This window comes from Trichomonas vaginalis, chromosome IV, assembly GCF_026262505.1.
Source record: "Trichomonas vaginalis G3 chromosome IV, whole genome shotgun sequence".
Lineage (NCBI taxonomy): Eukaryota > Parabasalia > Trichomonadida > Trichomonadidae > Trichomonas > Trichomonas vaginalis.
In genome coordinates, this window is record NC_067206.1 from 32,103,479 (window position 1) to 32,129,884 (window position 26,406).

Genomic DNA, 26,406 nt, shown 5'->3' on the forward strand with positions numbered 1-26,406 from the left:
TTGGCATTCGTGGTGGAAGTTGTTTCTTGACATTTTCAATGAACTGTACATTCTCTTTTGTCTCAACTTCTTTCACTGGCGGGTCAGGATTCTTTGACTCGGTTTGTTTTTCAATGAAATTCACGAACTTTGCAATAAGCTCTTGGTTCGTTATTGAAAGTACATCTGGCTTCTTTTCTTCTGTTCTATTGACTTTTCAGTTTGAATAGAAGGTTTTACATGGGCTTCGCCCTCGGTGCCATGCACCTTAATGTTGTCGCTTCTGCATTCGCTAATGGAACCTTTCTTTTTCTTACGTATATTTTACCATCTTTACTCTGACTTACGTAATAGAAAGGATGTTGTATTCCTCTTGCGTCATTTAATATAATAGACTCTCGCTCTGATTTTGACAAGCTCATTTTACATCGGTTAAAGTTTTAATTTAGTTTTTTATCTGCAGTCAAATGACTCAGACAAGCCCTACGGACAAGACCCAAGGGGTCATAGATGTTGAAGCATTGAAGAAAGAAATTCGTGAGCAAATTTTATCCGAACTGAAGGAACAAAAACAAGAACAAAAGCCAGAGAGACCAAAGAGAAAACTTAGTGAAAAACAACTTGCTGCATTAGCTGCTGGAAGACAGAAGAACCCACGTTTGCTGGCGAAGAAAGCTAGAGAAGAAGCTGAAGCAAAAGCTAAAGAAGCTGAAGCAAAGAAAGAGTAAATGGTTATTTTTATCGAACTAAATGTATAGACAAATACCTTTATCTGTTGCGTTCAGTAGTGAAAACCCTGACGTCAAAATAAAGGGGAACAGAGTAACGTTTAAGTTTCCAACAGACTGGATTGTGAACATAAATGAAGAGAAGTACATTGGCATAACAAATATGTATATAACACGTGCTTTCAGAAAGGTTGACTTTATACTTCAAGTCGAGATAGAAAATGACGAACAGTCTTTAAGCGCCCAAAACATTCACATATACAAATACTTTAAAGACGATACAACATTGCAACAATGTATGATTTCATTTAATGAGATGTTCGAGAAAAAGTTCAACATTGAAGTACAAACTTTACAGCCTTTACGTGAGTTTCTTGCACAACTGAAAGAAGAAGGTAGTCAGCCACAACTTATAGACTTTCATTATGAATTTAATGAAAATGAAGATGGAACACATGACTGTCAGTTTGTTGTATTCTCACCATTCAATGAAGTCGCTAAAGAGAAAGAAAATCCATTACGTATAAGATTTCAAATCTCTGAACCAAGTGATGATTTCAAGAATGTTTTCAATTATGATGCAATGCTTCCGAGGAAAAATGAATTTTCAAAGATTGTAACACCTGGCATTTGGGATAGAAAGCAAGCTATATTATATTCAAACTTAAGTAAGGGAGTTGAAAATGAGTTCATTGGTCATACAAGAACTTCACCACTTCCTAACCCTAAATACTATAAATTAACTGGCTTCAATCGTGAGTTTTGGATAGACATGTTCTCCACTCATGACCATAACTGCCCAGTGTTCTTACCTCCAGACCATAAGGACTGTCTCTACATTGAAGCACAACTCTTAAATTCTACAATAGCTGTATTGTAAAATCTACGCTATTTTATTTTTTCTGAAAATTTTATTTGAGTGAAAGGCATGGAAGGTGAAGGACATTGGCAAACACTCGAACATGACAATGACTATGAAATCTTTTCAGAGTACCCTTATCCAATTAGACGTATAAGCAATAAAAGAGTTGTTAGTGAGTTTGACCAAGGAGATGGTTATATTTGTGTAAATTTAAACAAACACAAGCTGATGAAACATAGAATAGTTGCAGAAACTTTCATTCCGAACCCTGAAGGACTTCGTGAAGTAGACCATATAAACAGAGACAGAGGAGACTTTCATATCTCGAACTTAAGATGGACGACAAGAAGAGAAAACATGAGAAATATTTCTGGTTCAAATGGCTATTGGTTTGACATTGTTGACTCTCTTCCTGAAGACGCTGTTGAAATTATACAATACTCATATCACACGTTAGAGAACTACTACTATGTCCCAAGTGAAGATGCCTTTTACTATTTCATGGGAACTCAATACAGACGAATGAATGTCTTAAGACAGTATAACAAAGATTATATAAACATTACAGATGTAGAAGGAAGAAGAACAAAGCTGTCTATTGCAAAGTTTAAGAGAGACAATGGTTATACATAAATGACAAAAATATATGACCTCATTATTTTTATCACGAATGACCTCATTGCTGACAAAAATAAATGACCTCAGAACTTCAACTTACGAATAAAGCTTGTTTTAGTCGTTATTGAGAAGTTAAACTTTTCCTCAAATGCAGGTGTAGCAGACTTACATAAGTCAAATCCAATCTCTTGACCGTCATAAAGTGCTTTGTAAAGTTTCATTAAACTGAACTCAGAGTCTTTGTCATATGTTCCAACAGGTATGTGAATGTTCTTATCTTCATTGTAATAGCATTGTATAGCTTCAGGAAACATTTCATTTGCTGTTAAAGCAAGGACGTCTTGTTTGACACCTTTGCAACGTGCATGGAATGCAACTTCATTTAAATCGTTAGTGAGTAAGTCTATGTAGGTCTTCTTTCCACAAAATATTGACTTGTATGCTAAACTTTGTTTTCCAGGTGTTATTTCTGCGAAGTCAGAATGAAATTGACCAAGGTTCTTTCCTATAAGTTCGCGACCGTATCTCTTCTTAAACTCTGCTGCAAGCTTTGGTATGTCTTCATTGAAAATATGCATGCTATCACAGTCCTGGTAGAAGATTTGAAGTCCCATATCTTCTGCAGTACAGAATACTTCATTCATAATACGTTTTGACATAGATAGAATATTAACACCAAGTGGACAGAAGTTAAAGTGTCTGCAAATGCTTTTCGTTAGCTTGAAAATAGTTTTATCTGAACCATCCAAACCTTCGAACTTCACTATATGGTTGTAGTTTCTGATGGCATATCTTATAGCATCTTTGTCATCTACTATGGTTATTTTTGACTCAATAGGAGATAGAATAGTTTTGCCATAAATACTGTTCAGAATGAGCTTTATATTTTCTTGCAAAGGATTTCCTTCTTTCTTATACTTTAACCTTAACTCAAACAACTTCTTTACTTCATCTCTTATTCTAATATCTCTGTTTCCATCGTAATAGTATCCTTGCAACACTTCACATTTGACACCTTGATATTTTATGAGGTCTTGTAATGTTATATGGTCAACATACATTAAACAGCAAGTGTTTGAACTTCTGGGAACGTTAAGTTCTGGATTTAGTTCAGGGTCACAAACTATTAAAGGAAAGTGTCTATGTATGCCAATCTCTTTTATCTTAATGAGAACAAAGAAGCCAGACATAAACTTTTCACCAATGGGTTCCTTTTGGTCGTCATCGAATAAATGTCTTATGAGATACTCTGTGCTTAACATTTCTTTCTTCATAACCTTTGGAATACCTTCTAAAGTATAAAGTCTTGCTATAGCTGTTGGATATAATGAAACAGCGTCGAAATCAGCAATGAGTTTCTCTTTACTCTTTTGTTTAATGTTATCTGACAACATACATCTTCCACCTTGAATGCATCTCGAAATAAACTCTCTTGGTTTATTTGAGAGGTCATATAAATTTCCATTCGGGAAGTACACTCTGTTCTCAAATAATTTGTTAGCAATTGAACAAATACTAACGTAGTCATAAACGTTTAAATCAAATTCTTTCAATATGTCATTGCGGAACTTAACAAAACCTTCTCTTAAAATTCTTACATCTTGTTTGCAATAAAATGTGCTATACTTTTCTAAGTCGAAGTGGTTTTCATCTATTCTGCAACCTTTGATGGAATCTATGTTTTTCATGAACATATCCGCATCCCGGATAAACTTACATGCTTCAAAAATGACACCAGTTCTGTTGTCATTTGCTAACAAAACACTGCTGTAGTAGTTGTATGGAAATACTTCTTTCGGTCCTGTTTGTAAGTTAAACATAGCAGGAAATAGTTTAAGCTTCTTATTTATAACACTGTAAGAGTCTTTTATAATAATTGCCCTTCCTTTATATAAGCCAGTTATTTGCATTGTTCGTGAACCTTTAATGATGGGAGTTCCTTTCACTTCTGTCATGTGTCTTAAGATGAAGTTTATATCATAACTGAGGTTATGGAAATATATTAAACTCTTGTCAGGAAGTCGTTCCAAAAATTCTGTTGCACAGTTCTGACCCCAAATGCTTTCACTCACTGAACCATCTTCACTGTCATAACAGATGTTAAAAGCTTTATGAAAGCCGTCTGTGCTACACTCAAAGTCAGCAAAGAAAACGTGCTCAGGAATGAACTTGCACTTATTTTTATTTACTTCTTTTGACTCGGCTTTCTTCTTCAGTTGTACACAATACTTTGGAGCATATGTCAAATCTTTAAATGGTGCAAGGTTCTGTTTATATAAGTCAGTCGTATATGTGAAAAGTTCTCCATAAGAAATAGGTTCGAAATATTTGCACTCCCACAATGTTTTCATAACATGCCATAACGGTGTTGTTCTATCATAACGAACTACATATTTACCATCTCTCATTGTATAAATCTTCATCTGTTTCTCAATGTTCATTCCACCACACTCCTTCAAGATTTCTTTGTAATTTCTGACGAAATATGTTGTCATTGGTAATCTTTCATTTAACATGTAATGGTCTTCAACAAGAAGTAAGTCAATAGTTCGAATAGTTTTACATTCTTTTGGTATGTATCTCTTTATTTCATTATGTCTTGAGTCATTGAAGTAACCAATGGTAACATTAAATGCTATACCTGTTGCATCAGAAATTTCTTGTACTTTACTTTGAGGAAAGTCTCTAACACGAATGACTTCTCTCATGTGGTCTAGTCTCTCATCTACTCCAGCCTGAATGCAAGCATAAACGAAACAATTGTCTTCTGTCATAAGTGTTGCAGTTCTTTTGTTAAGTTCATTGAAGATTTGGTAGCGTTCAAGATTTATAGGTAATGTGCAAAGATACTTCCAGAACTGACCGCTTCTCTTCTTATAAAACTTCTTTTCACCATTATCTTTCCAAAAGCTTTCTATAAGTGCTGGGTTTCCTGTTTGCTTAAGAGCTTCCAAAATGGCTTTCTGGTCATTTGTCAGTGTGCTTTCATCTCTATATGGTCTCTTTTTTGGTTTGCCTTTCTTTACATCTGACATCGTTAAGCCTTCATATTCTGTTAAATCATACATCTTTATTTCAGTAAGATTCTTTATGTTTGTCAAGAAGAAGTCATAGTGCATTTCAACAATACCTGCAGCATTTGCTTCTATCTCTGATATAAAGTTCTCCTTCAAGAGCTGATGTAGTAATGTTCCAATATTATTGAGGTTTAACGTAGAACATTCATACTTTCCACCAAGTTTATAACATACCATCCATCTCTGTTGTGAGTTTATTTTAATTTTCTCTAAGAGTCTCATGAAAACCTTACCGAAATGTTTGTGTAAGTAGTCTCTGTTTGGTTCATCTAAAGCTTCGATGTTAAAGTCAATGAGTCTATTGCCTGACTTCACATTTCTCTTCCTATTCTCTTCATCTTTCTTTAACCATCTCTCACCTTCTTTTGGTTTGTCGTCAATGGAACGAATGACATCGTTAGCTTTGCGAACTTGTTCTATAGCACTTTTAAACATCTCTCTTCTCTGTTGTTTCAGTGTGTCGTCTCTCTTTCGTGTTTACCAACGTTTGCATTTGTTATGTCATACATTTCTCTTCTAACTTCATGAGGTACTGAACGTCTATGATATAAGTCAATAGCAACGTCATTTAAAGGAAATGCTCTTGCATGGACTTCGTCCTCGCCGCGTTGCGGCTTTATGAACTCATGAATTCTATCATAACTTATTGCACCATTATAGTCTTTAATGAAGTCAGCGAGTGCTTTTTTGTTTGTTGCGTAATGCTTTGCAACATCTATGTTAGCTTCTGTAAGAAGTTGTTTTATTTCCGAGTGTTCTAACTTAGACAACTTCCGATACATCTTTAGTAGGAAATAAAAAAAATATTTTTTGAAAAAATTAGATTAGATTTTTTTTAAAGTTATTTTTCAAAATAATTTAATATTTTTATTTTAATGAAACACATGCAAGATTGCAAGTTCTTTTCATACAATGCTCTCGCTACTGCCATCAAGAATGAGTTCAATGGTGCTTCAAATGTTAATGTTATCTTTAATAAGAAGTTTGTGAAAGAATCTAAGTTCGGTCAGTATGTCAGACCATTAGCTATCGTCATTGACCGCAAACGTTATACTTCACAAGAGTTAGCAGTAGTTTTGAAACAAAAGAGTTTCTTCGTGAATGTCAAAGATACTCATTATACTGTCATAAAGAACTCTAACATTGACTTCTTCAGTATTGCTTTAAATCTTTCCGAACAGAAAGAATATAAGAAGGGTGAAACAAATGTGAAATATTATCCTTCATCTCTGAAGACAATAACGAACAAAGATGTTATACAAAAGTTCTTACCAAAGGTTGAAGAAGCTTCTATTGACATTGACGAAGGAAGTGAAATGGTTGAAGAAATTGACCCTGACGTTATTTGAGCAAAAATATATTTTTGGTTAGTCTTCATATCGATATTTTACAACAATTCCCCAATGTATAAACTTTTCATACGCTTTTTCATACGCTTTATATACCTTCAGAAATTTTGCATAATCTTTAGAAGCATTTAGATATTGTTTAAATGCTTTGTATGTCTTCAGAAATTTTGCATAATCTTTTACATGTTGTTCGTTCTCTTCTTCTGTCATGAGTTCCGAATATTCTAAATTCATGTTCTTTCATATGAGATAAAATTTTAAAAAAAAATAAAATTAGCTTAGATTTTTTTATTCTTCCTCTTTGAAGTTATCGAAATATTCTGTTATTTTTTCCTTCAGTAATGTTAAGTCTTCTTTGAATGTAAGTATTGTACAACCTTTAATATCATAGTGTGTTTGAGGAAGAGTATTTTTGACAATTTCCTTTATTTGCTCATTCGGTGTCATTGAAATCGGTAAGTTTTCACGATAGAACCAGTTTCTGTCAGATTTATATATTTTAGCGAGGTCGTAAAAGCTCTTGTTGTTTCTTCTCACTAAATGTAACATAACCATATCTTTATCTTCTTCATTTTCCAACTCTTCAGTATATATCATATACTTATAACTCTTTTCCTTTCCTTTTGGTACTGAACGCGGTATTCTTTTCTGTATGCTTTTGTCTTTGGATTCAATGACTTCATCTTTTGCATGAAGTTTCTTTTCCATCTCTCCACGTTCTGCTTTATATAGTTCATCTAACATCATGAAAATATAACAAGCATAACGAGGTGAAGCCCACATTGCTACAGCATTTACTAAAAGTCTATGAACATAATAACCTTTCAAACCAGGAGCCAAATTCTTGCGATTTTCATACGGAACCTCTTCCCCCGGTTTTCCGAGGGAAGCAATCATATGAGGAAATTCTTCTAAAAGTTCTTTTGTCTGTTGGTTTTCAAACCAATGGTATGCTTGCTTTGTAGAACGAAGAGCATTCATTATATTTTGCATTTGGTACATGTCATCTTTGACTGAACGAATGAGACGTAACTGTTTGTTATACTGTATGTACTCGTATTCTTCATTTATGACTTCATGGACTATAACTGTTGTTGTGTTCTCTGATGTTGACATTACTGTCTTTACATACAAAATAAAAAATTCGAAAAAAATAAAAACTAACTTTATTTTTTCTGTCTTAAGGAAATTCATTATTTTTGTGCTGAATTCAATAAAAATATATTTTAGGGTAGAAGGTTAGATCTAACCCGATATATAACCTCATTTCTACCCTCATTATTTATAACCGTTTTACATGGTAAACGTTATGAATTCGTGAGATTCTAAACAGTTTTGTAGCTTCTATTTCTTCGATGAGGATATCAAAAATTTTAACAATGCCGAAAGTTTCTTTATACTTCTTCTTGACATCAGATAGAAGGAAATCGTCAGCAGTTGGATAGTTTTTGTTCAGAAATGCTAACATGTCCATTTTATCTTCTACCGGCTTCTCTGCCTCCCTCTTTAAATCTGCATAGTCGTTTCTCATTCTTTCTATCTCTTTTACTGAATAGTTATATTTCCTCATTGCTGCTTTACATTTAGAACATTGCGGATTCATTTTTGCGTTATATTCTGAAACCTTACCTGCTAAAACAACTAAGGCGTCAATGGTTTTCTTTAAATCTGAAGCAGTTGGTTTTATCTGTTCATGCCATACCTTACCTCTTCTGTCTTTATCTCTTATCTGCCATACACATTTTGCAACTAATGAAACAAAGTTGTCGTATGTCTTAAACTCCCCCGATTTATATATGTCAGAGATGTTCTTATATACCATGTCGCAATCTTTGTCCATAACTTTATGGTTGCAATGATATCCTAGAAACTCATAATTTACCTTTCGTATGAACTTCTTTATTTCTACTGAGTCAGTTGGTTTCACTTCTATTTCATCGAATTCAGGAATAGTGAGCTTTTGTTGCTGGATTTCAGGCAATTTGGTTAAATGGTCAATAATGTCCTGCATTTCATAAAGATATTCTTCATTTTCTTCATCCTGTGCGGTACAGTCGAAATTACTTGTTAAAAGTTCTTGCTTTATTCTTTGTATTTCTGTTCCAAAACTATATGAAGAAGGAATGAAGTTTTTCATCTCTACTAACATAGATGTTGGATTCATGACTAACGAGTTTGGTGCTGTTGTTGTTTGAATTGTTGTTGTGCCGATTGTTGAAATCATATCTTTTATACAAAATAAAAAAAATAAATAAAAATAAAACTAACTTTATTTTTTCTGTCTTAAGGAAATTCATGAAAATTCAAGAGGGTAGAAATGAGGGTAGAAATGAGGTTAGATCTAACCATCTACCCTAAACATTATTTTTGGTGAATTCAATAAAAATAAATGGTTCATTTACTCACAATATTTTTGTACAAAACGACCCCAAACTTTTAACTTCTTTTCTGCAGCTTCTAATGCTATCTTAGCGAGTTCATATTCTCTAAATTCTCTCTTTAAATCTTCTTGTTCCCATTGGTCTAGTTCGTATGGAGAATCTCTATAACCATAACATATCTCACGTTCATGTTCTAATTGTTTTTCATGCATTTTTCTAACTTCTTCTTCAAACAAATGTTTTGCATTCTCTACTGTATCTTCGAGTTCTTCTTCATCTAACTTCTCATGAACTTTCTTGTCTATGGAGTCCATAATTTTTCCAACTGCTATGCAATATTTTGGAGAAGCCCACATTGCTATATAGTTTATAAGTCTTGGGTCTACATACGTTCCTCTAACCTGTTTGATTTCATCAGGAATTCCTGCATGAATTTTGTATAAAAAGCAACCGCCGGAATTCAGACTGTTGCTATATTCTTCACAAAATGCCTTATAATACTCTTCCCAGGACTTATTTTCCAACAACTTTCTAAAGTCTTTCCTAAACTGCTGACACATCTTTGTTGCATTAATGTAACCATCCTTGTCTCTACGTAAGACTTCAATACCGTTATAAGTGCCTTTTGTGAATGTTTCGCCATTATATTTGTTAGTGAATGTTTTTGCTTCGACTGACATTTCTGTTCTTACATACAAAATAAAAAAATAAATAAAAATAAAACTAACTTTATTTTTTCTATCTTAAGGAAATTCATGAAAATTCAAGAGGGTAGAAATGAGGGTAGAAATGAGGTTAGATCTAACCATCTACCCTAAACATTATTTTTGGTGAATTCAATAAAAATAAATGGTTCATTTACTCACAATATTTTTGTACAAAACGACCCCAAACTTTTAACTTCTTTTCTGCAGCTTCTAATGCTATCTTAGCGAGTTCATATTCTCTAAATTCTCTCTTTAAATCTTCTTGTTCCCATTGGTCTAGTTCGTATGGAGAATCTCTATAACCATAACATATCTCACGTTCATGTTCTAATTGTTTTTCATGCATTTTTCTAACTTCTTCTTCAAACAAATGTTTTGCATTCTCTACTGTATCTTCGAGTTCTTCTTCATCTAACTTCTCATGAACTTTCTTGTCTATGGAGTCCATAATTTTTCCAACTGCTATGCAATATTTTGGAGAAGCCCACATTGCTATATAGTTTATAAGTCTTGGGTCTACATACGTTCCTCTAACCTGTTTGATTTCATCAGGAATTCCTGCATGAATTTTGTATAAAAAGCAACCGCCGGAATTCAGACTGTTGCTATATTCTTCACAAAATGCCTTATAATACTCTTCCCAGGACTTATTTTCCAACAACTTTCTAAAGTCTTTCCTAAACTGCTGACACATCTTTGTTGCATTAATGTAACCATCCTTGTCTCTACGTAAGACTTCAATACCGTTATAAGTGCCTTTTGTGAATGTTTCGCCATTATATTTGTTAGTGAATGTTTTTGCTTCGACTGACATTTCTGTTCTTACATACAAAATAAAAAAATAAATAAAAATAAAACTAACTTTATTTTTTCTATCTTAAGGAAATTCATGAAAATTCGTGAGGGTAGAAATGAGGGTAGAAATGAGGTTAGATCTAACCATCTACCCTAAACATTATTTTTGTTCATGGGCTATGCCCCGCCGCTTTGCGTCTTAATGTTAAAATAAATGGTACCATTAATGATATCATGACTGTTCTCGTTCATGTCTGATTTACATCTAATGAAAAAGTTTAGAAGAATTTTCTTATTCTTTCTGGCTTATTTTTATCTTTCCAGTACTCCAACTCTAATGGCCCCAGATGTGTTGGCTTCGACTCTCTCAAGTTCTTAGATGGTATAACATCTTCAACGCCTCCTTCATATCTTACTTTATAAGTGTCATCGTTTATGTTGTAGCCAAGTATTTCAATAACCACTCCTCGCTTTGCTTCGTCAATGGTTTCAGCAAGTTTGCCATTACTACTTTCAACTAATTTATGACGAGGGTAAAACGTAATAGAGTCGTCAGCAGCTTTTATAAGATATCCATTACCTTGCGTAGAGTCTACGATATAATAATTTCGACTTAACCTTAAACGTTTCTTTGTCAACGGTTTGTCGTCAAGAACTACACGAACTTTTGTTCCAGGAATGAGAGTAAATTGTGTTGAATTTCTGATATTTTGTGTTTGACTTCGTTTCTTTTGTATATACTTTTCTTCTTGTTGTTGTGTCATTGAATTTGGTGTATGTCCTGTTGTAGAATGCGTTGAGGAATTATATACTTCGAGAAAATGTTTCATTGTTTCTTCAGTAAAGTCTCGCTCTTGATTTAAATCTCTGAGAGTCCTTATGAAGCGGTTTATAATGCCGAGTATGTTATGGTTACGGTCTTCAGTAGTGTAGTGAGTTATGTTATGCTTAATGAGAAAATCTGTGATTTCATTGCTGAGGTATGCACCGTCTTGGTCTGATGTTAAAGTACTTGGGTTATGTTCTGCTACAAACTTTTGTAAAACTCTTAACACTTCACGAGTTCCTTTATTTTTCATTGGATATGCATATGCTTTACGAGTGTTAACATTTATGATGATGAGGAATGGTTTATGTCCTCCTTTCTGCTTTGAATGAGAGTGTCAAATTGGTATGCGTCAGGAGTGTTGGAGTAAATTGGTAAAAAGTAGTCGTAAGGGTTTATTTTTGTTTGATGTACAACATTTTTGTCAAAGAACCTTTTCACTTCAGCTCTGTTAGTAAATCCCAACTTTTTGCTGCTTCATTGAACTTCTTAAATGACCTCCATGGATGTTGTTCGAATACTTCTTTCAAGCTCATTTATGTAAAAATAAAGATTTTAAGCTGTACGGTACCATGCGAATACAGTCATAAATGGTGGCATATAATCTTCACCAGAGCCTGTTGGATTTGTTGTGAAAGTATGGACATGATTTCCTCCTGGTTCAGTTGGTCGAAAAGTCTTTTTTGCTGAATTGTTATAAGATGGAGATAAAACATCATTGCCAGCTTTATAGTCTGAGTTGTATAATGGGTGGTCTCTTAATGAGTGGCTATGGTCGCCAGAAAAGTTTGTAGTTCCTGTATGAGTGTGCGCAGGTAAGTTTGCTTCTTTAATTTTCTTTGAGCCTCCTGTTTGCTTTGAAGAGTTAGCACAGTATAAGAATTTATCTACAATCTGCTGCCAAGTACCAAAACCTAAAACACTTGCTGGATTTGTTGAGTTCATTGATGTATATAAAGAACCAACAGGATATAATGTTTGAAGTATTTCAGTCTTTAATGTTTGAAGCTCTGTTTTGTCAACTTTCTTATCATATAAATCTTGAGCAGTGAATTTAACATTATTTTCATCATCCATGACATAAACATTTTTACAGCTAATGTCTTTCTTCGTTGTTATGTTTTCATTCGATGTTAAACCTTGTGGAAAGTTAGGAGGTTTATAGTATAATGCATCCCACCAGTTCCGCCAACCGTTCCTTCAATACTTTCTATAGCAACAGTTGAGAAGGAGTTATGTGTATGTTCTTTATCTGCTTTTTTATCTAACATTGCTGGTAGTTCATATGTTTCAAAGTTTCTGACATGACCTTCGATATTTATACATTTGTTATTTAAGGAGTTTAGTGTATCTTTTACGCTTGTACTTGGATTCTCTAAAGGTGCACTTGAACCAAGGGTATAGTTCAATATTATGTCGTCTGCTCTAACAGTAGTGAAGGATTCATGTGTATGATTTTTGTCAGCTTTACTATTTAATGTAGCTTGAAGTTCATTTATATCGGAGATATTATGTTTATGAGATTTCAAAACTTTGTTCGTTGCGTCAAGTTCATCTTTGTCAGCTTTACTTTTAATAGCATCTTCAAAAGTTATTTTTGCCTTAACTCTCAATGTAAATCTTGGTTCAACTAATACACCGTTAACAAAGAAATACGAAGCATATATTTCATTGTTATAACCAAATGCTTCTGGTGCTTTACCTGTGTCATACTGTACAGTACAACGTATGTCATAACCTTCAGCATGAATGAATTTATATCTTCTTTCATTAACATCTTCAGTGCTTATTTGTTCATCCTGTATTAAATATCCGTGGTAGTCCGTTATAATTTGTTCGTCTGAACTTATATAATGAACATGGTTTTTAGCTGCTTTTTCGGCTAATTTCTCTTCTATCTCATTTATTTCAAGTTCATGCCTACCACCACCTCCTTCAGAAGTATTTTTCTTCAGCTCTTGAAGAACATCCACTTCACCATCTTCGGTGTCAATAATGAGACTTTGTGTTAAAACCTTTCCTGTCTTAATGGATGTTTGTAAAACTTCTTCTTCACCGTGTTCGGGGTCATGGTCGTCATCATATCTTGTGAAATCAGAGATGTTGTCATACATTAAGCATATCTGTCTCAAAAGTTCTGCTATTTGAAACTGGAACGAAAGATATACAGAACTTTCATCATCTCCTAAAGTCAAGTCTGCTTTCTTAAGTATTTCTTGAATGTATGCAATGAGGACAGAGTATCTTGGAAAATATTCGAACAATATTTCATTAGCTGTTGGTTTTGGTGGTTCTTCTGGAGTTTCTGTTGTTTCAGTTCCTTCTGTAGGTTCTGTTGGAGTTTCTGCATCTCTTGACTTCAATGCTCTTGCTCTCAAAGACCTAAATGTTAGAGCACCAGGTTTTACAAAGGACTTTATAAATGCTTTAATAGTTCCTGGTAAGTTATTGTTAGCATTAAGTAAGTTCTTTATGCTTCCATCATGTACGTCCATAGCACTATGTAAAAAATCTATACTTTTCTTGTAGTCAGCAATAGACTGACTGTGATTTTTTAAAGATTTGTCAATACCTTTAAGCCAATCTTCATGCATGTCTGATACTGAGACAAGAATATCATTTGCTTCCTTTAGTGTATTTTGTGCTTCTCGTAAAGTATCCAATCCCGTACGTGCATTGTTTGCTATACGTCTTACAGTATCTATTTGACTCCTTGTTTCTTGCATCCAACCAGATAAAGTTTTAATAGTATCCGAACCATTTGAAATGAAGTTCAAAGCATCTTTAACGTCATCTAAAGCTTCTTCACCAAGTACTGCCCATATCTTTCCGATTTGGTATTGAAGAACTCCATATGAAGCAGCTGTTAAACCAGTATTTATAAGGTTCCATATCCATGATTTAGCAGTTTTTCCATCCTTTCCATCTTCACCATCCAAACCATTTTCGCCTTGAGGTCCTTGTATTCCTTGTATTCCTTGTGGTCCTTGAGGTCCAGTGTCACCCTTCTCTCCTTTCAGTTCATCTTTATGTTCGTTATAATATTCTAATGTCATAAGGTGTACATCATTACTGCTACCAGCAACGCCGAGAATTTGTTTCTCATTCATGACTAAATTCTTTAGGCATTTAATGTTGTCGTCAAATCTAAAGCTCTTTAACAATTCAATGAGAACATTTAATACTTTCACTAATGAGGCATCTACTGTAGAATTTATATATTGCACCGTTCCATCATTTATGATAGGAACCTTGCTTGTTGTAATGAATGGGTCATAAGTGTTAAAAGTATCGAAATCAATGACTTTTTTAGTTTTTCCATCGTCAATGACTAAATCATTGCCTTCCACTGTTAAAGTTGAGTTTTCATTTACTAGTTCATGTGCTCTTCTTGCTTCATTTGTTTCATACGCATATGCAGCAATAGTCATATTTTAATGAGAATAAAATGTTGTTCTATTTACAAAGTACAGACCCAAACGAATACGGGACAGTAAAGCTACAAACAAACTTAGGACTTCAGAATGAAGCACTTGCTTTCAGAGTTGTTGACTTCAATACTATCGCAACTTTTGTCATAACAGATGAAACAGATTTCATAGAGATTGAAATAGATGACAAAAGAAGTGTTGTAACATTTCCTAACAGAGCCGAGTACAGAATAGATAAAATTGCTGGAGTCAGAGATACTCTCATAAATGAAGAAACTATTGACAACATAGATGTCGAACTCTCTTCTGAGGGAACATTGAAGTTCAGCAGCGAGAAAGAGTTTAAGATACCAAGAATGAGTCATAGAGTTCAATTGCTTCTGGGAGCATACCATATGACATTTCCTTTGAAAAGTGTTGACAAAACGATTGAGATGAAATCTGTTCCATATGTATGTTATGGCAACTGTTTGTACATTGAGTTAAAAATAGCTAATGTCACAGGTATTTCAGGAGTTAATAGTAAAGGTTCAGTAGAATATAAGTCTTTCTGTTATGAAGTAAATTCAATGTTCATTCCAAACGTTCCTGTCATAGCAACTCATTTAGGTAAATGGGTTCGCATTAGTCCTCATAATTTGAAAGACATGCAATTCAGACTTGTTGACTTTCAAGGAGAGCCTGTAGAACTGAAGGCACCAGTGCGAATGACTGTTGAAGTTGACTTTTTAGAAAATATTAAATGCGACGGCTTACAAGAGAACTCAGAGCTAAAAATATAAAGTATGAATGTTATGTATTAGGTCATGAACTTTGGTTGTTGCTGTTTGATGAAACAAATGAGTTAGTTATGTCAGTCAAGAGAACAGAAAAATATTGTGTTAGTGAAAACTGCACCAAGTCAATAAGATTAGGTTTGCATTATGAAGATGAGTTCGATACTGTTGAAGAAGTTTTGGATAGATATTACAAATTGCTAACTTGAAATTTTTTTGACTGACGGCGCAAAGCGCCAAGACCGAAGGTCCTGACTGCTTTAATTTACTAAAACATATTTCAAACAAAGCTTATAGTCAGTAGATAGTTTTGTATACTCGTTCGAATATCTATACTTAAACTCAACTCCTGTAGTTCCTGGTGTTTCAATGATGCGGATGTTACCTATTTTCATGAATATTGGCGTTTGACCACAGCATTCGATTTCAGGGTCGAGATAGTCAATGACACATTGCTTTCCTGTTATTCGTGATATAACATTTTCAAGGTCCTCCTTTGTTAGAATTATTTGGTTCTTGCTTATAAGATTTGTCAAAAGCTTCTTATCGTCTTTGAGTAAGATAGTTTGATATAACTGAAGAAGGTAATGGTCTACGTTATCTGAAGGATTTGTTTGAACATTTGTGTAAGGGTTGTCGTTGGCTTCTCTTGAAAGAATTTGGTCCAGTGGTGGATACTCTAACTTAACATCTGATGTAGCATTAGCGTTTGAAGCTGAGTTTAAATTCACCGACTTAAGTTCTGGTTCTTTTTCTTTCAAACACTCTGAACTATAGTTCTTTATGACAATATTGTTTGTCGTTCGTGAGTCAACATTTGATGTTGGTTCAATTGGAACATTAACGGCACCAGCTAAGATGGATTTGCTTCTCATTTCATATAGAATAAAAACCTTTTATATGTATGAAATGAACAATATACTCGACAAGGGTTTGAATGTAAAGCTAACGAATGAAAATATTGTTGAATTCACTGAGACAGGTGCTGTGTATAAAGATGTAGAACTACTGAACAAAAGAGCTAAGGGAAGAAGCAGGAACATAAACAAAGGGTGGAAGCCTATAAAAATTTATGTCAATGATGGCTCAGGAGGTTCAAACATAAAGTATGCAGAAAGTTATAGAGTTTATGCTCTCAAGGGAGAGAAGCCTTCATTTAAGAACAGCTATTCTAACACATATCCTCAAAAGCTAACGGATGGAGAAGTGAATGATATGAATGACAGCAAAAATATTAACAGAAATGGCGACAGAGATGCATGGAATTTGTTTACCATCAGTCAATTGAAGGTTAAGCTTTAAAACAATGTTGGTCGTTCCCATGGAATATTTTTGACTTTAATGGTATTAGTCATGATATGAATCTCAAGGTATGAACGAGGAGAGATGAGAGACTTATATGCTTCCCAAATTTCTTCAAAAGGTAATGTTATACCTGACTGTTTCCAAATGAGTTCAATATCATAACGTGAGAAACCTTGAAAGATAACGAAGTCAGTTATGAGACGTTTTATGTTTAAAGCTAAAAACCTCCATGTTTGCATAAGTATTGCTACAGTTAAATGGTAATGTCTGACTTTAGTTATGATGTTAGCTAATGGTGAGTCTGGTTTTGACACTAAACCTTTTCCGGCGAAGTCGTCGCAAACGAGCAGAGTGTTTGAAGGATATTTTTTGAAGGGGTATTTTGAAAGTTTTGATAGAATGTAGTTTGTAAGTCGTTTCATATCGTAAACTCCTGAGTACTGACGTAAGTGGTGTTTGTCAATAATTCTTTCCATCTCCTCAGAGGTCTTTTGCATTCCTGACTGTATAAATTCAACGATGGCATAATATTTCCTCTTACGTCGAATGTAACGTTGAAGAAATTCAATGAGTTCACTGTCTGGAACTTTAACGACAGAGGCTTGAACTTTTGACATAAATGTTTTCGCTGTTGAGTCCATAGAGTCTGAAGTTGCTGATATAATGATTTGGTCATAATATGAGTCATTTCCTAAACGTTCTGTTATGAGTATATGACGAATGAGGTTAAATGTCTTACCTGAACCCATCTTTCCACAATAGAAATACACACCATTTGAACAGAACTCATAATCTTTGCTGAAAGGAAGAATAAGAGAAGAGTTAAGTTTGTCTGTAGTTTCATTCATGTCTTCATCTACATCATGTATTAAATGCTTCATTTTATCTCCGTTAAAAATGCAAGTCAGAAATATTCAGAACATAGCACCGAGTCTAACTGACAAGAGTATAAAGATATACTATGAACACGTTATGATGAAACCTACCAAAATTCAAGAAAGTCAGTATACTTATGAATATCCAAGACACTGGGTAGAGTATGTAGGAGGTGAGAAAGCTATTGAAATCAGACAAGTTCGAAGTATTCCAGCAGGAAGAACAATATTATTGAAGAACTTTAATGTTTTGAGGTATAATGATGAAACAAAGAAGCAAGATAGTTTTCCTGTTGCTGTGTATGTGAACCTAGACACAGGAGATGACATGAAAGTTTTTAATACAAAGCTTCAAACGGTAGTGAGAGAACAACTTACTGCGGAAGGACATCCATTACCTTCAGAAGTTACCATAGCATATAATTTTGAAACAAACTCAATAGATTTTAAAGTCGTCTCTGCAAAGAAGTCAGGTTTTACATTTAATGAAGCAGATGTATATTCGAATGAAAACTTCAAAGCTATTGCATGGTTATATAATGACGATTGCTTTAAGAAAATATTTAAATTCAGTGACTCAAAGATGTCAATAGATGACCTTCGTGGAATGTTACCATCGACGTTTACAGTAGAAGGTTCAGCAGGATTGCTTACAAGATTGTCAATTGGTGGTATTTGGTCTCGTGAGAACATTGTTATAAAATCCAGTATAAGTGAATTTGCTGAAGAATCTATATTATGTCTTTCAAACTACATGTATTCGCCGCCGAAGCATTATAGTATAACAAACTTTGTCAGTAAGTTTAACATAAGACTTGTCGAACCTTCTTCAATGAAAGATGTTGTGCTACCTAAAGATGGAAAGGATGGACTCATTATTGAGATGATTTTAATAGCATATTAAATGAGCTTGTTCTTGAAGGTCATTCATGATGAAATAATTGTTGTATAAGATGTTAGCAATTGTTCAGACATTTTGAAGCGTATAGATGATATAAGAAAGAAGTTAGATAGACCGCAAAGCGGTGAGGGCGAAGCCCGTGAGAACATTTATGTTTCATTGACTTTCTCCAGTAACGAGAACTTTTATGAGATAATATTGAAGAGAGATGATTTTAATATGGTGTAAATGGTAGCTTGGGCAGCTTTAGGCGCAATGGGAACAAAAGCATTAGCATTTGGAGCAAAAGCACTTGGAGCTTATGACGCAGTAAATAAAATGAGTGGAGGAAGGGTTTCAAAGACATTAGATGCAAATAAAGGAAAGATTGGAGGCTGGGTTGCAAAGAAGTTAAGATTAAATAAAATAGGGCTCATAAATAAAGCATCCAATTTGGTTGCGACCGAGTCAGAAAATGCCTTAGGAAAGGACGATGAGTTTGCAAAACACGCAAAAGACTTTAATGACCAGATGAAAGGTGAAACAGTGCATTTAAATAGAGTCGATGGAACTAAAGAAAATGTTTCTTCTCCACAACTTCCACCAGTAGTTCTTCCGTATGGTCCCTATGGAATGTATGGAAACCCTTACGAAAGACCATTTGACCCATTGACTAGTGGAAGTAATTGGTATCATTACGGACGAAGAAGAAAGACAGTCAAGTTGGAGACAGATGTTAAGAAAGCAACTAAAAAGAAACCAAGGAAGAGAGTTATAAAGCAATGAATTCAACAGGGTAGAAATGAGGTTAGAAATCGGGTTAGATCTAACCTTCTACCCTAAATTTATTTTTGTGCTATGCTTTTCATACGTGTGAGGGTGGTGATATCATTTATTTTTAAGTTTATTTTTTAAAATTATTTTTTATTTTATTTTTATATAAATGACAGAACAAAAGCAACTCATACAAATCGAAAAATATAACAAACATACATTTAAACATTTATTCTTCCTTCCTGAGTATAACATGTTCTTTACACTTCATTCTAGACCAGTTGACTATACACTGACTGTTTATAAAGATTGTCATGGTAGTTTTATAAAAACTTATGATGAAGGTAAGTTAACAAGACTATGCATTTCAAAACTTGAGAAACTTTATGACTTCAAGTATGACTACAATAGAGTTAACATTGACGATGAAGATATAGAAGAAAATTTATGAGAATGTTTATTTTTTCATTAGTGAGTTCGTTAGTGAGGTGAAATGGTTGGTGGTTTTGTAAATATTTAAGGTTAAGTTAGTTTTTGCGTTTATGTTGTAAAATATACATTAACGGTTTTGTAAAGTGTCAAATTCACATATAATGGGTAAGGAGGCGCGCAGTGCCGCCGTACACATGATAGGTAATCTATCTCACGGTAATGTTTCTCTTCCATTTTTTGCCATATTGGATGATATGACACGTAAAGTTCTCAAAACTAAATTATTGAAAAACAAGTCTCCAACTCAACAGCGAAGGTTTTAAGAAAACTTTTAGAGGAGTTTATTCCTTACTGCATCTGGACCGATAACGGCGGTGAAAACCGCGGTGAATTCGGCCAGGTTATGCAGGAAAACGGAATAGTTTGGAAGCACACCTTGCCGTATATGCCAAGACAGAACGGCAAGGTGGAGCGCCTGTGGCCAAGCTTAGAAAAGTTTTTGCCAGACGAGTTGGATGATATTCAACAAATCAAGGACTCAGTTCAGCAGTTCATTGAAAAATACAACAATACACCACATTTATCTCTCGATATTAATCCAAAAACGAATAGTAATTACACTCCTAACGAATTATTCGAAGTTTCAAAATTTTGGTACGAGCCAGAAATGCAAAAATGGGAGTTATATATCAAAGACGAATGGGTCTTAGCAAAATTTGAATAATTACATCATTTTAAATGACTACTAAACAATTTTATTTATGATCAAATTTTATATATTTTTTTGGATCAAATCCATTTTAATAGAATTTATATACTATTCATCTATTAGTAAACACTACCGTATATTATTTTTTAAGCTATCTTATTTTTTGAAATTTTATTCAAATCTTTGGTCGCAAGAAGAATTGCATGATAAATAAAAACATTTAATCAAAGTCAATTTTATTTTTCATATTCAAATGGACTGAGTGTTAACATTTAACATTTTTTGCTAATTGTCGTCAAAAATTAGGCGTAAAGCAAAAATTGATATTTCATATGGTTTTATGATAGATAAGCATTATATTCCCACTCATTATATTCGTAAATTTTGAGGTTTATCCTTCGCTTTTAAGATCATTGAATTTGATTTTTATATAAAATAGTTATATATTAGAAAATAATATGAGTTTATGTGATATTATTTTTCAGAAGATTTCATTCTATATGCCTATGAAAAGTACTCTCAAAACTAACTTTTTCCTAATTATAATTAAATCTAGAATATTGTATTATGCTTAGTATTATTTCATTTTTCTCATTCAATTTAGAATTTACAAATGTCAAAAAATTGAGAGCTGTCACTTTTGATGAATTTCTGTTTACAACAGGGATGGTATTTTTGGAGCATTTATATTACATTGGTACTAAGGCTTTTGGAAAATTTACAAAATAAATTTAATATTTTGTAAATGTTATCGGTTCTTACGCTTTTGGAAGGAGGGATGATATTTTTGGAGCATTTATATTACATTGGTACTAAGGCTTTTGGAAAATTTACAAAATAAATTTAATATTGTGTAAATGTTATCGGTTCTTACGCTTCCTCTCTTCATCAAGATGCTTCCTCACTTCATCATGCGTCCATCATGCAGCTTCTCTCTTCATTAAGGTGCTTCCTCTCTTGATCAAGATGCTTCCTCTCTTCATCAAGATGCTTCCTCTCTTCATCAAGATGCTTCCTCTCTTCATCAAGATGCTTCCTCTCTTCAACAAAGTGCTTCCTCTCTTCTTCAAAGTACTTCCTCTCTTGATCAAGATGCTTCCTCACTCCATCATGCAGCTTCCTCTCTTGATCAAGATGCTTCCTCTCTTGATCATGCAGCTTCCTCTCTTCAACAAAGTGCTTCCTCTCTTCTTCAAAGTACTTCCTCTCTTGATCAAGGTGCTTCCTCTCTTGATCATGCAGCTTCCTCTCTTCAACAAAGTGCTTCCTCTCTTCTTCAAAGTACTTCCTCTCTTGATCAAGGTGCTTCCTCTCTTGATCAAGGTGCTTCCTCTCTTCAACAAAGTGCTTCCTCTCTTCTTCAAAGTACTTCCTCTCTTGATCAAGGTGCTTCCTCTCTTCATCAAGATGCTTCCTCTCTTCTTCAAAGTACTTCCTCTCTTGATCAAGGTGCTTCCTCTCTTGATCAAGGTGCTTCCTCTCTTCAACAAAGTGCTTCCTCTCTTCTTCAAAGTACTTCCTCTCTTGATCAAGATGCTTCCTCACTCCATCATGCTTCCTCTCTTGATCAAGATGCTTCCTCTCTTGATCATGCAGCTTCCTCTCTTCAACAAAGTGCTTCCTCTCTTCTTCAAAGTACTTCCTCTCTTGATCAAGGTGCTTCCTCTCTTGATCATGCAGCTTCCTCTCTTCAAACAAAGTGCTTCCTCTCTTCTTCAAAGTACTTCCTCTCTTGATCAAGGTGCTTCCTCTCTTGATCAAGGTGCTTCCTCTCTTCAACAAAGTGCTTCCTCTCTTCTTCAAAGTACTTCCTCTCTTGATCAAGATGCTTCCTCTCTTCAACAAAGTGCTTCCTCTCTTCTTCAAAGTACTTCCTCTCTTGATCAAGGTGCTTCCTCTCTTCATCAAGATGCTTCCTCACTTCATCATGCGTCCATCATGCAGCTTCTCTCTTCATTAAGGTGCTTCCTCTCTTGATCAAGATGCTTCCTCTCTTCATCAAGATGCTTCCTCTCTTCATCAAGATGCTTCCTCTCTTCATCAAGATGCTTCCTCTCTTCAACAAAGTGCTTCCTCTCTTCTTCAAAGTACTTTCCTCTTGATCAAGATGCTTCCTCACTCCATCATGCAGCTTCCTCTCTTGATCAAGATGCTTCCTCTCTTGATCATGCAGCTTCCTCTCTTCAACAAAGTGCTTCTCTCTTCTTCAAAGTACTTCTCTCTTGATCAAGGTGCTTCCTCTCTTGATCATGCAGCTTCCTCTCTTCAACAAAGTGCTTCCTCTCTTCTTCAAAGTACTTCCTCTCTTGATCAAGTGCTTCCTCTCTTGATCAAGGTGCTTCCTCTCTTCAACAAAGTGCTTCCTCTCTTCTTCAAAGTACTTCCTCTCTTGATCAAGGTGCTTCCTCTCTTCATCAAGATGCTTCCTCTCTTCTTCAAAGTACTTCCTCTCTTGATCAAGGTGCTTCCTCTCTTGATCAAGGTGCTTCCTCTCTTCAACAAAGTGCTTCCTCTCTTCTTCAAAGTACTTCCTCTCTTGATCAAGATGCTTCCTCTCCATCATGCAGCTTCCTCTCTTGATCAAGATGCTTCCTCTCTTGATCAATGCAGCTTCCTCTCTTCAACAAAGTGCTTCCTCTCTTCTTCAAAGTACTTCCTCTCTTGATCAAGGTGCTTCCTCTCTTGATCATGCAGCTTCCTCTCTTCAACAAAGTGCTTCCTCTCTTCTTCAAAGTACTTCCTCTCTTGATCAAGGTGCTTCCTCTCTTGATCAAGGTGCTTCCTCTCTTCAACAAAGTGCTTCCTCTCTTCTTCAAAGTACTTCCTCTCTTGATCAAGGTGCTTCCTCTCTTCATCAAGATGCTTCCTCTCTTCTTCAAAGTACTTCCTCTCTTGATCAAGGTGCTTCCTCTCTTGATCAAGGTGCTTCCTCTCTTCAACAAAGTGCTCTCTTCTTCAAAGTACTTCCTCTCTTGATCAAGGTGCTTCCTCTCTTCATCAAGATGCTTCCTCTCTTCTTCAAAGTACTTCCTCTCTTGATCAAGGTGCTTCCTCTCTTCATCAAGTGCTTCCTCTCTTCATCAAGATGCTTCCTCTCTTCTTCAAAGTACTTCCTCTCTTGATCAAGTGCTTTCTCTTCTTCAAAGTACTTCCTCTCTTGATCAAGGTGCTTCCTCTCTTGATCATGCAGCTTCCTCTCTTCAACAAAGTACTTCCTCTCTTGATCAAGTGCTTCCTCTCTTCATCCAGATGCTTTCTCTCTTCTTCAAAGTACTTCCTCACTCCATTATGCAGTTGCTTCTTTTCTTCATCAATTCCTCTTCACCCTGGAGCTCCTCAGCTTTATATCATTTTAATTGGATTTTTTGAAATCCACCTGCAGTAGGATAAAGGAGATGTAACTCACGACTAAGAACCTGGCCATATGCTCCATTCCAGGCCAAAACAGATTGCATAGCCACAAACAGATTGAAATACCAATCCTGTTGCTGCATGGGGCGTCCATATTCCATTTGGAAGACTTGCATCATCACATTTGGATCTGTAAGGACTTTGTCGTTGACAAAATTGGGCCTTGCAGGAGGAACTCCATTTGCTACAATGTATCTGGAAGCAAGAGGTTTGTTCATATCCAATGGATAGATTCCTGTTGCTTTAAAAGCATTTTCGATGTTTGTAGCTGTGCAAGACACACTACATGCATCAAGGAAGCTGCGAACCATGATATAGCGCAGTTCTCTGGCGTTCCATACATAATTGATCACCATATGCCCTTGCTGATCGTACCGGATAGTCGCCATATCAAACAACTTCTTGAATTGGCCTTCAAGGGAGAAAAAATCCCAACATCAAGAGGTTGTAAGATATGAGATGTATGGCCTGGGAGAACAAGAAGCTCGATATTGAAGGCGCTCAAGAGGCGAACGGCCAAGAAAGAGAGCCTGGATGGATAACCATCTATAATTAGGAGAAAAGGTACCTGGGCATCAAACACATTCATTTGAGACCTTTTCTCCTGTACTTTGCAGATGAACATGATACAGTATACCATAAAAAGGTATTTGTTCATCCATCCACTCTCGGAGCGAACAAAAAAGCGTCCAGATCTTCCAATTCCGCATCAAGGGTCTTCTTTTGTGGAAGTATCACCATTGGCTTCATAGTTGTACCATCTGCAAAGATGGTACAGACCCCTGTAAGATGTGGAAGCTGAGACTTTTCAGCGCGAACTGGGCGATTCCGGCCAGCAGTAAGAACTTTATAGCGACGTTTGGAATAGAGCATTGTCTCGTCCATATTCGCAATAAACTTCTTCCTGCGGGCAAAGTATCTATGCTTGGAGAGGAAAAATTGGCGAATATGGTTTGCGTCACAGGTAGAGCGTCGGAGCATATCAATAGTTTGGGAGCTCACAATCCGAATTGACAATTCTCGTTAACGAAAAAGGGGATTTGACGGAGTCAAATCCCCGCTCACAAAAAGTGGACTTTACATGTCAAATTTTATATGCATGTAATGTCCACTTTTATGAGTTTTAGGAAGGAATTGGAAGCCATGAGTTACTGACATTGCATCAGTATCTCATAGCCTCCAATTCCTTCAAAAAATGGGAGAAACTTTGTCCGAATAGTTTAACATTCGGACAAAGTTTCTCCCATTTTAAGAAGGAATTGGAGGGTAAGAGATATACCTGAATGTATATCTCTTACCCTCCAATTCCTTCTAGAAAGTGTCCAAACTTTGGGTTAATTGCAAACTATTAACCCAAAGTTTCTCCCATTTGTAGTGGAGATGGAAGGCATTGGGTATATATTAATACAATATACCTCAAAGCCTTCCATCTCCACTACAAATGGGAGAAACTTTGTCCGAATAGTTTAACATTCGGACGAAGTTTCTCCCATCTTTCAATGTAATTGCTACCTGTGAGGTACTGACTTGAAGTCAGTGCTTCACAGGTAGCAATATCCAAAAATTTAAAAACATTTTATCAGTTCGTTAGAGAACTAGAGCCTCCTAGGTACTGAACCAGAATCAGTGCCTAGGGGACTCTAGTGATCTATATAAATCTGAGAAACTTTGAGGAAATTGTTCGACATTTCCTCCAAGTTTCTCAGCAATTTAGCGAGGAATGTTCGTTATCGTGTAGATATTTATAATATATACATGATAACAAACATTCCCCGCTAAAAGATGTAAAATCTTATAAGAAATAATTGCAAAAGAATAACAAATTGCAACAAATTTTATATGAAACTGAACCTTATGAGGTAGTGATTCAAGATCACCGCCTCATAAGATTCAGTTTCAATCTCAAGTATCTCAAAAGTAAGGCTCTATTTTTTGCCATGTAAAGTGTCACTTTTTCTGTCAAACCGTTTTTATCGTTTTCGTTTACAACAATATCAATGATAACTAAAGTATGACTTAAAAAGTGACAATTAGATTTGAAATAAAAAACATTTTTGAGTCAGTTTTTGAGGATTGTTATTGCCAATTTATTCATGAGAGTGTATCAAGAATTATCGGTTAATAGTTGATTTTCTTGAATATTTTGGTGTTGAATCCTAAAATGTCAATTCAGAATTTTGAGATTTGATATATAAAAATAAAACCTCTTAGTGTTATTCTTTAAATAATGTTCTAATCATATATGAGTTATATATTTGAATCATATCAAAATATATATACAAGTGAATACCTAAAAACAATTGTTAATTTGACATCAACCCCTAAATGGGAAAGTGCAGTTCAAGCATGTGACGGATTGAGAATAAGCTCTCCATATTGTTTAATTGAGAAAAATTCTGATTGTATGTGGCATTCGAAAGCGAATGAGTATGGCTGGCTAATATTTGATTTTCCTATGAAACTATTGACAATTACAGGTTATAAAATATAC

At 34.9% G+C, this 26,406-nt stretch overlaps 19 protein-coding genes and 2 pseudogenes across 21 annotated transcripts, besides 5 other annotated features; 7 read left to right on the forward strand and 14 right to left on the reverse strand.

Moving 5' to 3' along the window:
- Positions 1-19,990: part of a mobile genetic element that runs on past the window's edge.
- On the forward strand, positions 447-707 carry TVAGG3_0205950 (uncharacterized protein; the record flags this gene model as incomplete). The annotated part of the gene is made up of 1 exon (XM_051226464.1): positions 447-707. One exon carries the CDS (start codon positions 447-449, stop codon positions 705-707), a length of 261 nt encoding a protein of 86 aa, XP_051111450.1.
- On the forward strand, positions 730-1,537 carry TVAGG3_0205960 (uncharacterized protein; the record flags this gene model as incomplete). The annotated part of the gene is made up of 1 exon (XM_051226465.1): positions 730-1,537. A coding segment is annotated over one exon (808 nt), but the record flags the coding sequence as incomplete, so codon positions are not given.
- On the reverse strand, positions 2,271-2,831 carry TVAGG3_0205970 (organellar and viral DNA polymerase type B; the record flags this gene model as incomplete). The annotated part of the gene is made up of 1 exon (XM_001285470.2): positions 2,271-2,831. One exon carries the CDS (start codon positions 2,829-2,831, stop codon positions 2,271-2,273), a length of 561 nt encoding a protein of 186 aa, XP_001285471.2.
- Positions 3,141-4,142, reverse strand: TVAGG3_0205980 (organellar and viral DNA polymerase type B; the record flags this gene model as incomplete). The annotated part of the gene is made up of 1 exon (XM_051226466.1): positions 3,141-4,142. A coding segment is annotated over one exon (1,002 nt), but the record flags the coding sequence as incomplete, so codon positions are not given.
- TVAGG3_0205990 lies at positions 4,941-6,046 on the reverse strand (annotated as a pseudogene). Its single transcript has one exon. A coding segment is annotated over exon 1 (1,106 nt).
- Positions 6,902-7,729, reverse strand: TVAGG3_0206000 (KilA, N-terminal/APSES-type HTH, DNA-binding family; the record flags this gene model as incomplete). Its single annotated transcript, XM_051226467.1, has 1 exon — positions 6,902-7,729. The coding sequence occupies one exon, from the start codon at positions 7,727-7,729 to the stop codon at positions 6,902-6,904; it is 828 nt and encodes a 275-aa protein (XP_051111453.1).
- TVAGG3_0206010 (organellar and viral DNA polymerase type B) lies at positions 7,896-8,216 on the reverse strand (the record flags this gene model as incomplete). The annotated part of the gene is made up of 1 exon (XM_051226468.1): positions 7,896-8,216. One exon carries the CDS (start codon positions 8,214-8,216, stop codon positions 7,896-7,898), a length of 321 nt encoding a protein of 106 aa, XP_051111454.1.
- On the reverse strand, positions 8,321-8,837 carry TVAGG3_0206020 (organellar and viral DNA polymerase type B; the record flags this gene model as incomplete). Its single annotated transcript, XM_051226469.1, has 1 exon — positions 8,321-8,837. A coding segment is annotated over one exon (517 nt), but the record flags the coding sequence as incomplete, so codon positions are not given.
- Positions 9,012-9,674, reverse strand: TVAGG3_0206030 (uncharacterized protein; the record flags this gene model as incomplete). The annotated part of the gene is made up of 1 exon (XM_051226470.1): positions 9,012-9,674. The coding sequence occupies one exon, from the start codon at positions 9,672-9,674 to the stop codon at positions 9,012-9,014; it is 663 nt and encodes a 220-aa protein (XP_051111456.1).
- On the reverse strand, positions 9,853-10,395 carry TVAGG3_0206040 (uncharacterized protein; the record flags this gene model as incomplete). Its single annotated transcript, XM_051226471.1, has 1 exon — positions 9,853-10,395. The coding sequence occupies one exon, from the start codon at positions 10,393-10,395 to the stop codon at positions 9,853-9,855; it is 543 nt and encodes a 180-aa protein (XP_051111457.1).
- TVAGG3_0206050 (integrase core domain containing protein family) lies at positions 10,775-11,575 on the reverse strand (the record flags this gene model as incomplete). Its single annotated transcript, XM_051226472.1, has 1 exon — positions 10,775-11,575. One exon carries the CDS (start codon positions 11,573-11,575, stop codon positions 10,775-10,777), a length of 801 nt encoding a protein of 266 aa, XP_051111458.1.
- Positions 11,878-12,399, reverse strand: TVAGG3_0206060 (phage tail repeat-like family; the record flags this gene model as incomplete). Its single annotated transcript, XM_051226473.1, has 1 exon — positions 11,878-12,399. The coding sequence occupies one exon, from the start codon at positions 12,397-12,399 to the stop codon at positions 11,878-11,880; it is 522 nt and encodes a 173-aa protein (XP_051111459.1).
- Positions 13,098-14,048, reverse strand: TVAGG3_0206070 (organellar and viral DNA polymerase type B; the record flags this gene model as incomplete). Its single annotated transcript, XM_051226474.1, has 1 exon — positions 13,098-14,048. A coding segment is annotated over one exon (951 nt), but the record flags the coding sequence as incomplete, so codon positions are not given.
- TVAGG3_0206080 (organellar and viral DNA polymerase type B) lies at positions 14,112-14,753 on the reverse strand (the record flags this gene model as incomplete). Its single annotated transcript, XM_051226475.1, has 1 exon — positions 14,112-14,753. A coding segment is annotated over one exon (642 nt), but the record flags the coding sequence as incomplete, so codon positions are not given.
- TVAGG3_0206090 (uncharacterized protein) lies at positions 14,771-15,535 on the forward strand (the record flags this gene model as incomplete). The annotated part of the gene is made up of 1 exon (XM_051226476.1): positions 14,771-15,535. The coding sequence occupies one exon, from the start codon at positions 14,771-14,773 to the stop codon at positions 15,533-15,535; it is 765 nt and encodes a 254-aa protein (XP_051111462.1).
- Positions 16,965-17,583, reverse strand: TVAGG3_0206100 (protein of unknown function, DUF4106 family; the record flags this gene model as incomplete). The annotated part of the gene is made up of 1 exon (XM_051226477.1): positions 16,965-17,583. A coding segment is annotated over one exon (619 nt), but the record flags the coding sequence as incomplete, so codon positions are not given.
- On the forward strand, positions 17,681-18,318 carry TVAGG3_0206110 (uncharacterized protein; the record flags this gene model as incomplete). Its single annotated transcript, XM_051226478.1, has 1 exon — positions 17,681-18,318. A coding segment is annotated over one exon (638 nt), but the record flags the coding sequence as incomplete, so codon positions are not given.
- TVAGG3_0206120 (protein of unknown function, DUF4107 family) lies at positions 18,839-19,324 on the forward strand (the record flags this gene model as incomplete). Its single annotated transcript, XM_001284192.2, has 1 exon — positions 18,839-19,324. A coding segment is annotated over one exon (486 nt), but the record flags the coding sequence as incomplete, so codon positions are not given.
- Positions 19,350-19,990: a terminal%2Cinverted (terminal inverted repeat of Maverick-1C transposon ID:TVAGG3_0205920).
- Positions 19,991-20,049: 59 nt separating this feature from the next.
- TVAGG3_0206130 lies at positions 20,050-20,519 on the forward strand (annotated as a pseudogene). Its single transcript has one exon. A coding segment is annotated over exon 1 (470 nt).
- Positions 20,520-21,132: 613 nt separating this feature from the next.
- Positions 21,133-21,167: a mobile genetic element.
- Positions 21,133-21,167: a terminal%2Cinverted (terminal inverted repeat of Banshee-A3 transposon ID:TVAGG3_0206140).
- A 303-nt stretch (positions 21,168-21,470) lies between these two features.
- TVAGG3_0206150 (SLEI family protein family) lies at positions 21,471-22,481 on the forward strand (the record flags this gene model as incomplete). Its single annotated transcript, XM_051226479.1, has 1 exon — positions 21,471-22,481. The coding sequence occupies one exon, from the start codon at positions 21,471-21,473 to the stop codon at positions 22,479-22,481; it is 1,011 nt and encodes a 336-aa protein (XP_051111465.1).
- Positions 22,482-23,851: 1,370 nt separating this feature from the next.
- TVAGG3_0206160 (DDE endonuclease family) lies at positions 23,852-24,304 on the reverse strand (the record flags this gene model as incomplete). Its single annotated transcript, XM_051226480.1, has 1 exon — positions 23,852-24,304. The coding sequence occupies one exon, from the start codon at positions 24,302-24,304 to the stop codon at positions 23,852-23,854; it is 453 nt and encodes a 150-aa protein (XP_051111466.1).
- Positions 24,305-24,933: 629 nt separating this feature from the next.
- Positions 24,934-25,906: a mobile genetic element.
- Positions 25,907-26,406: the final 500 nt, after the last annotated feature.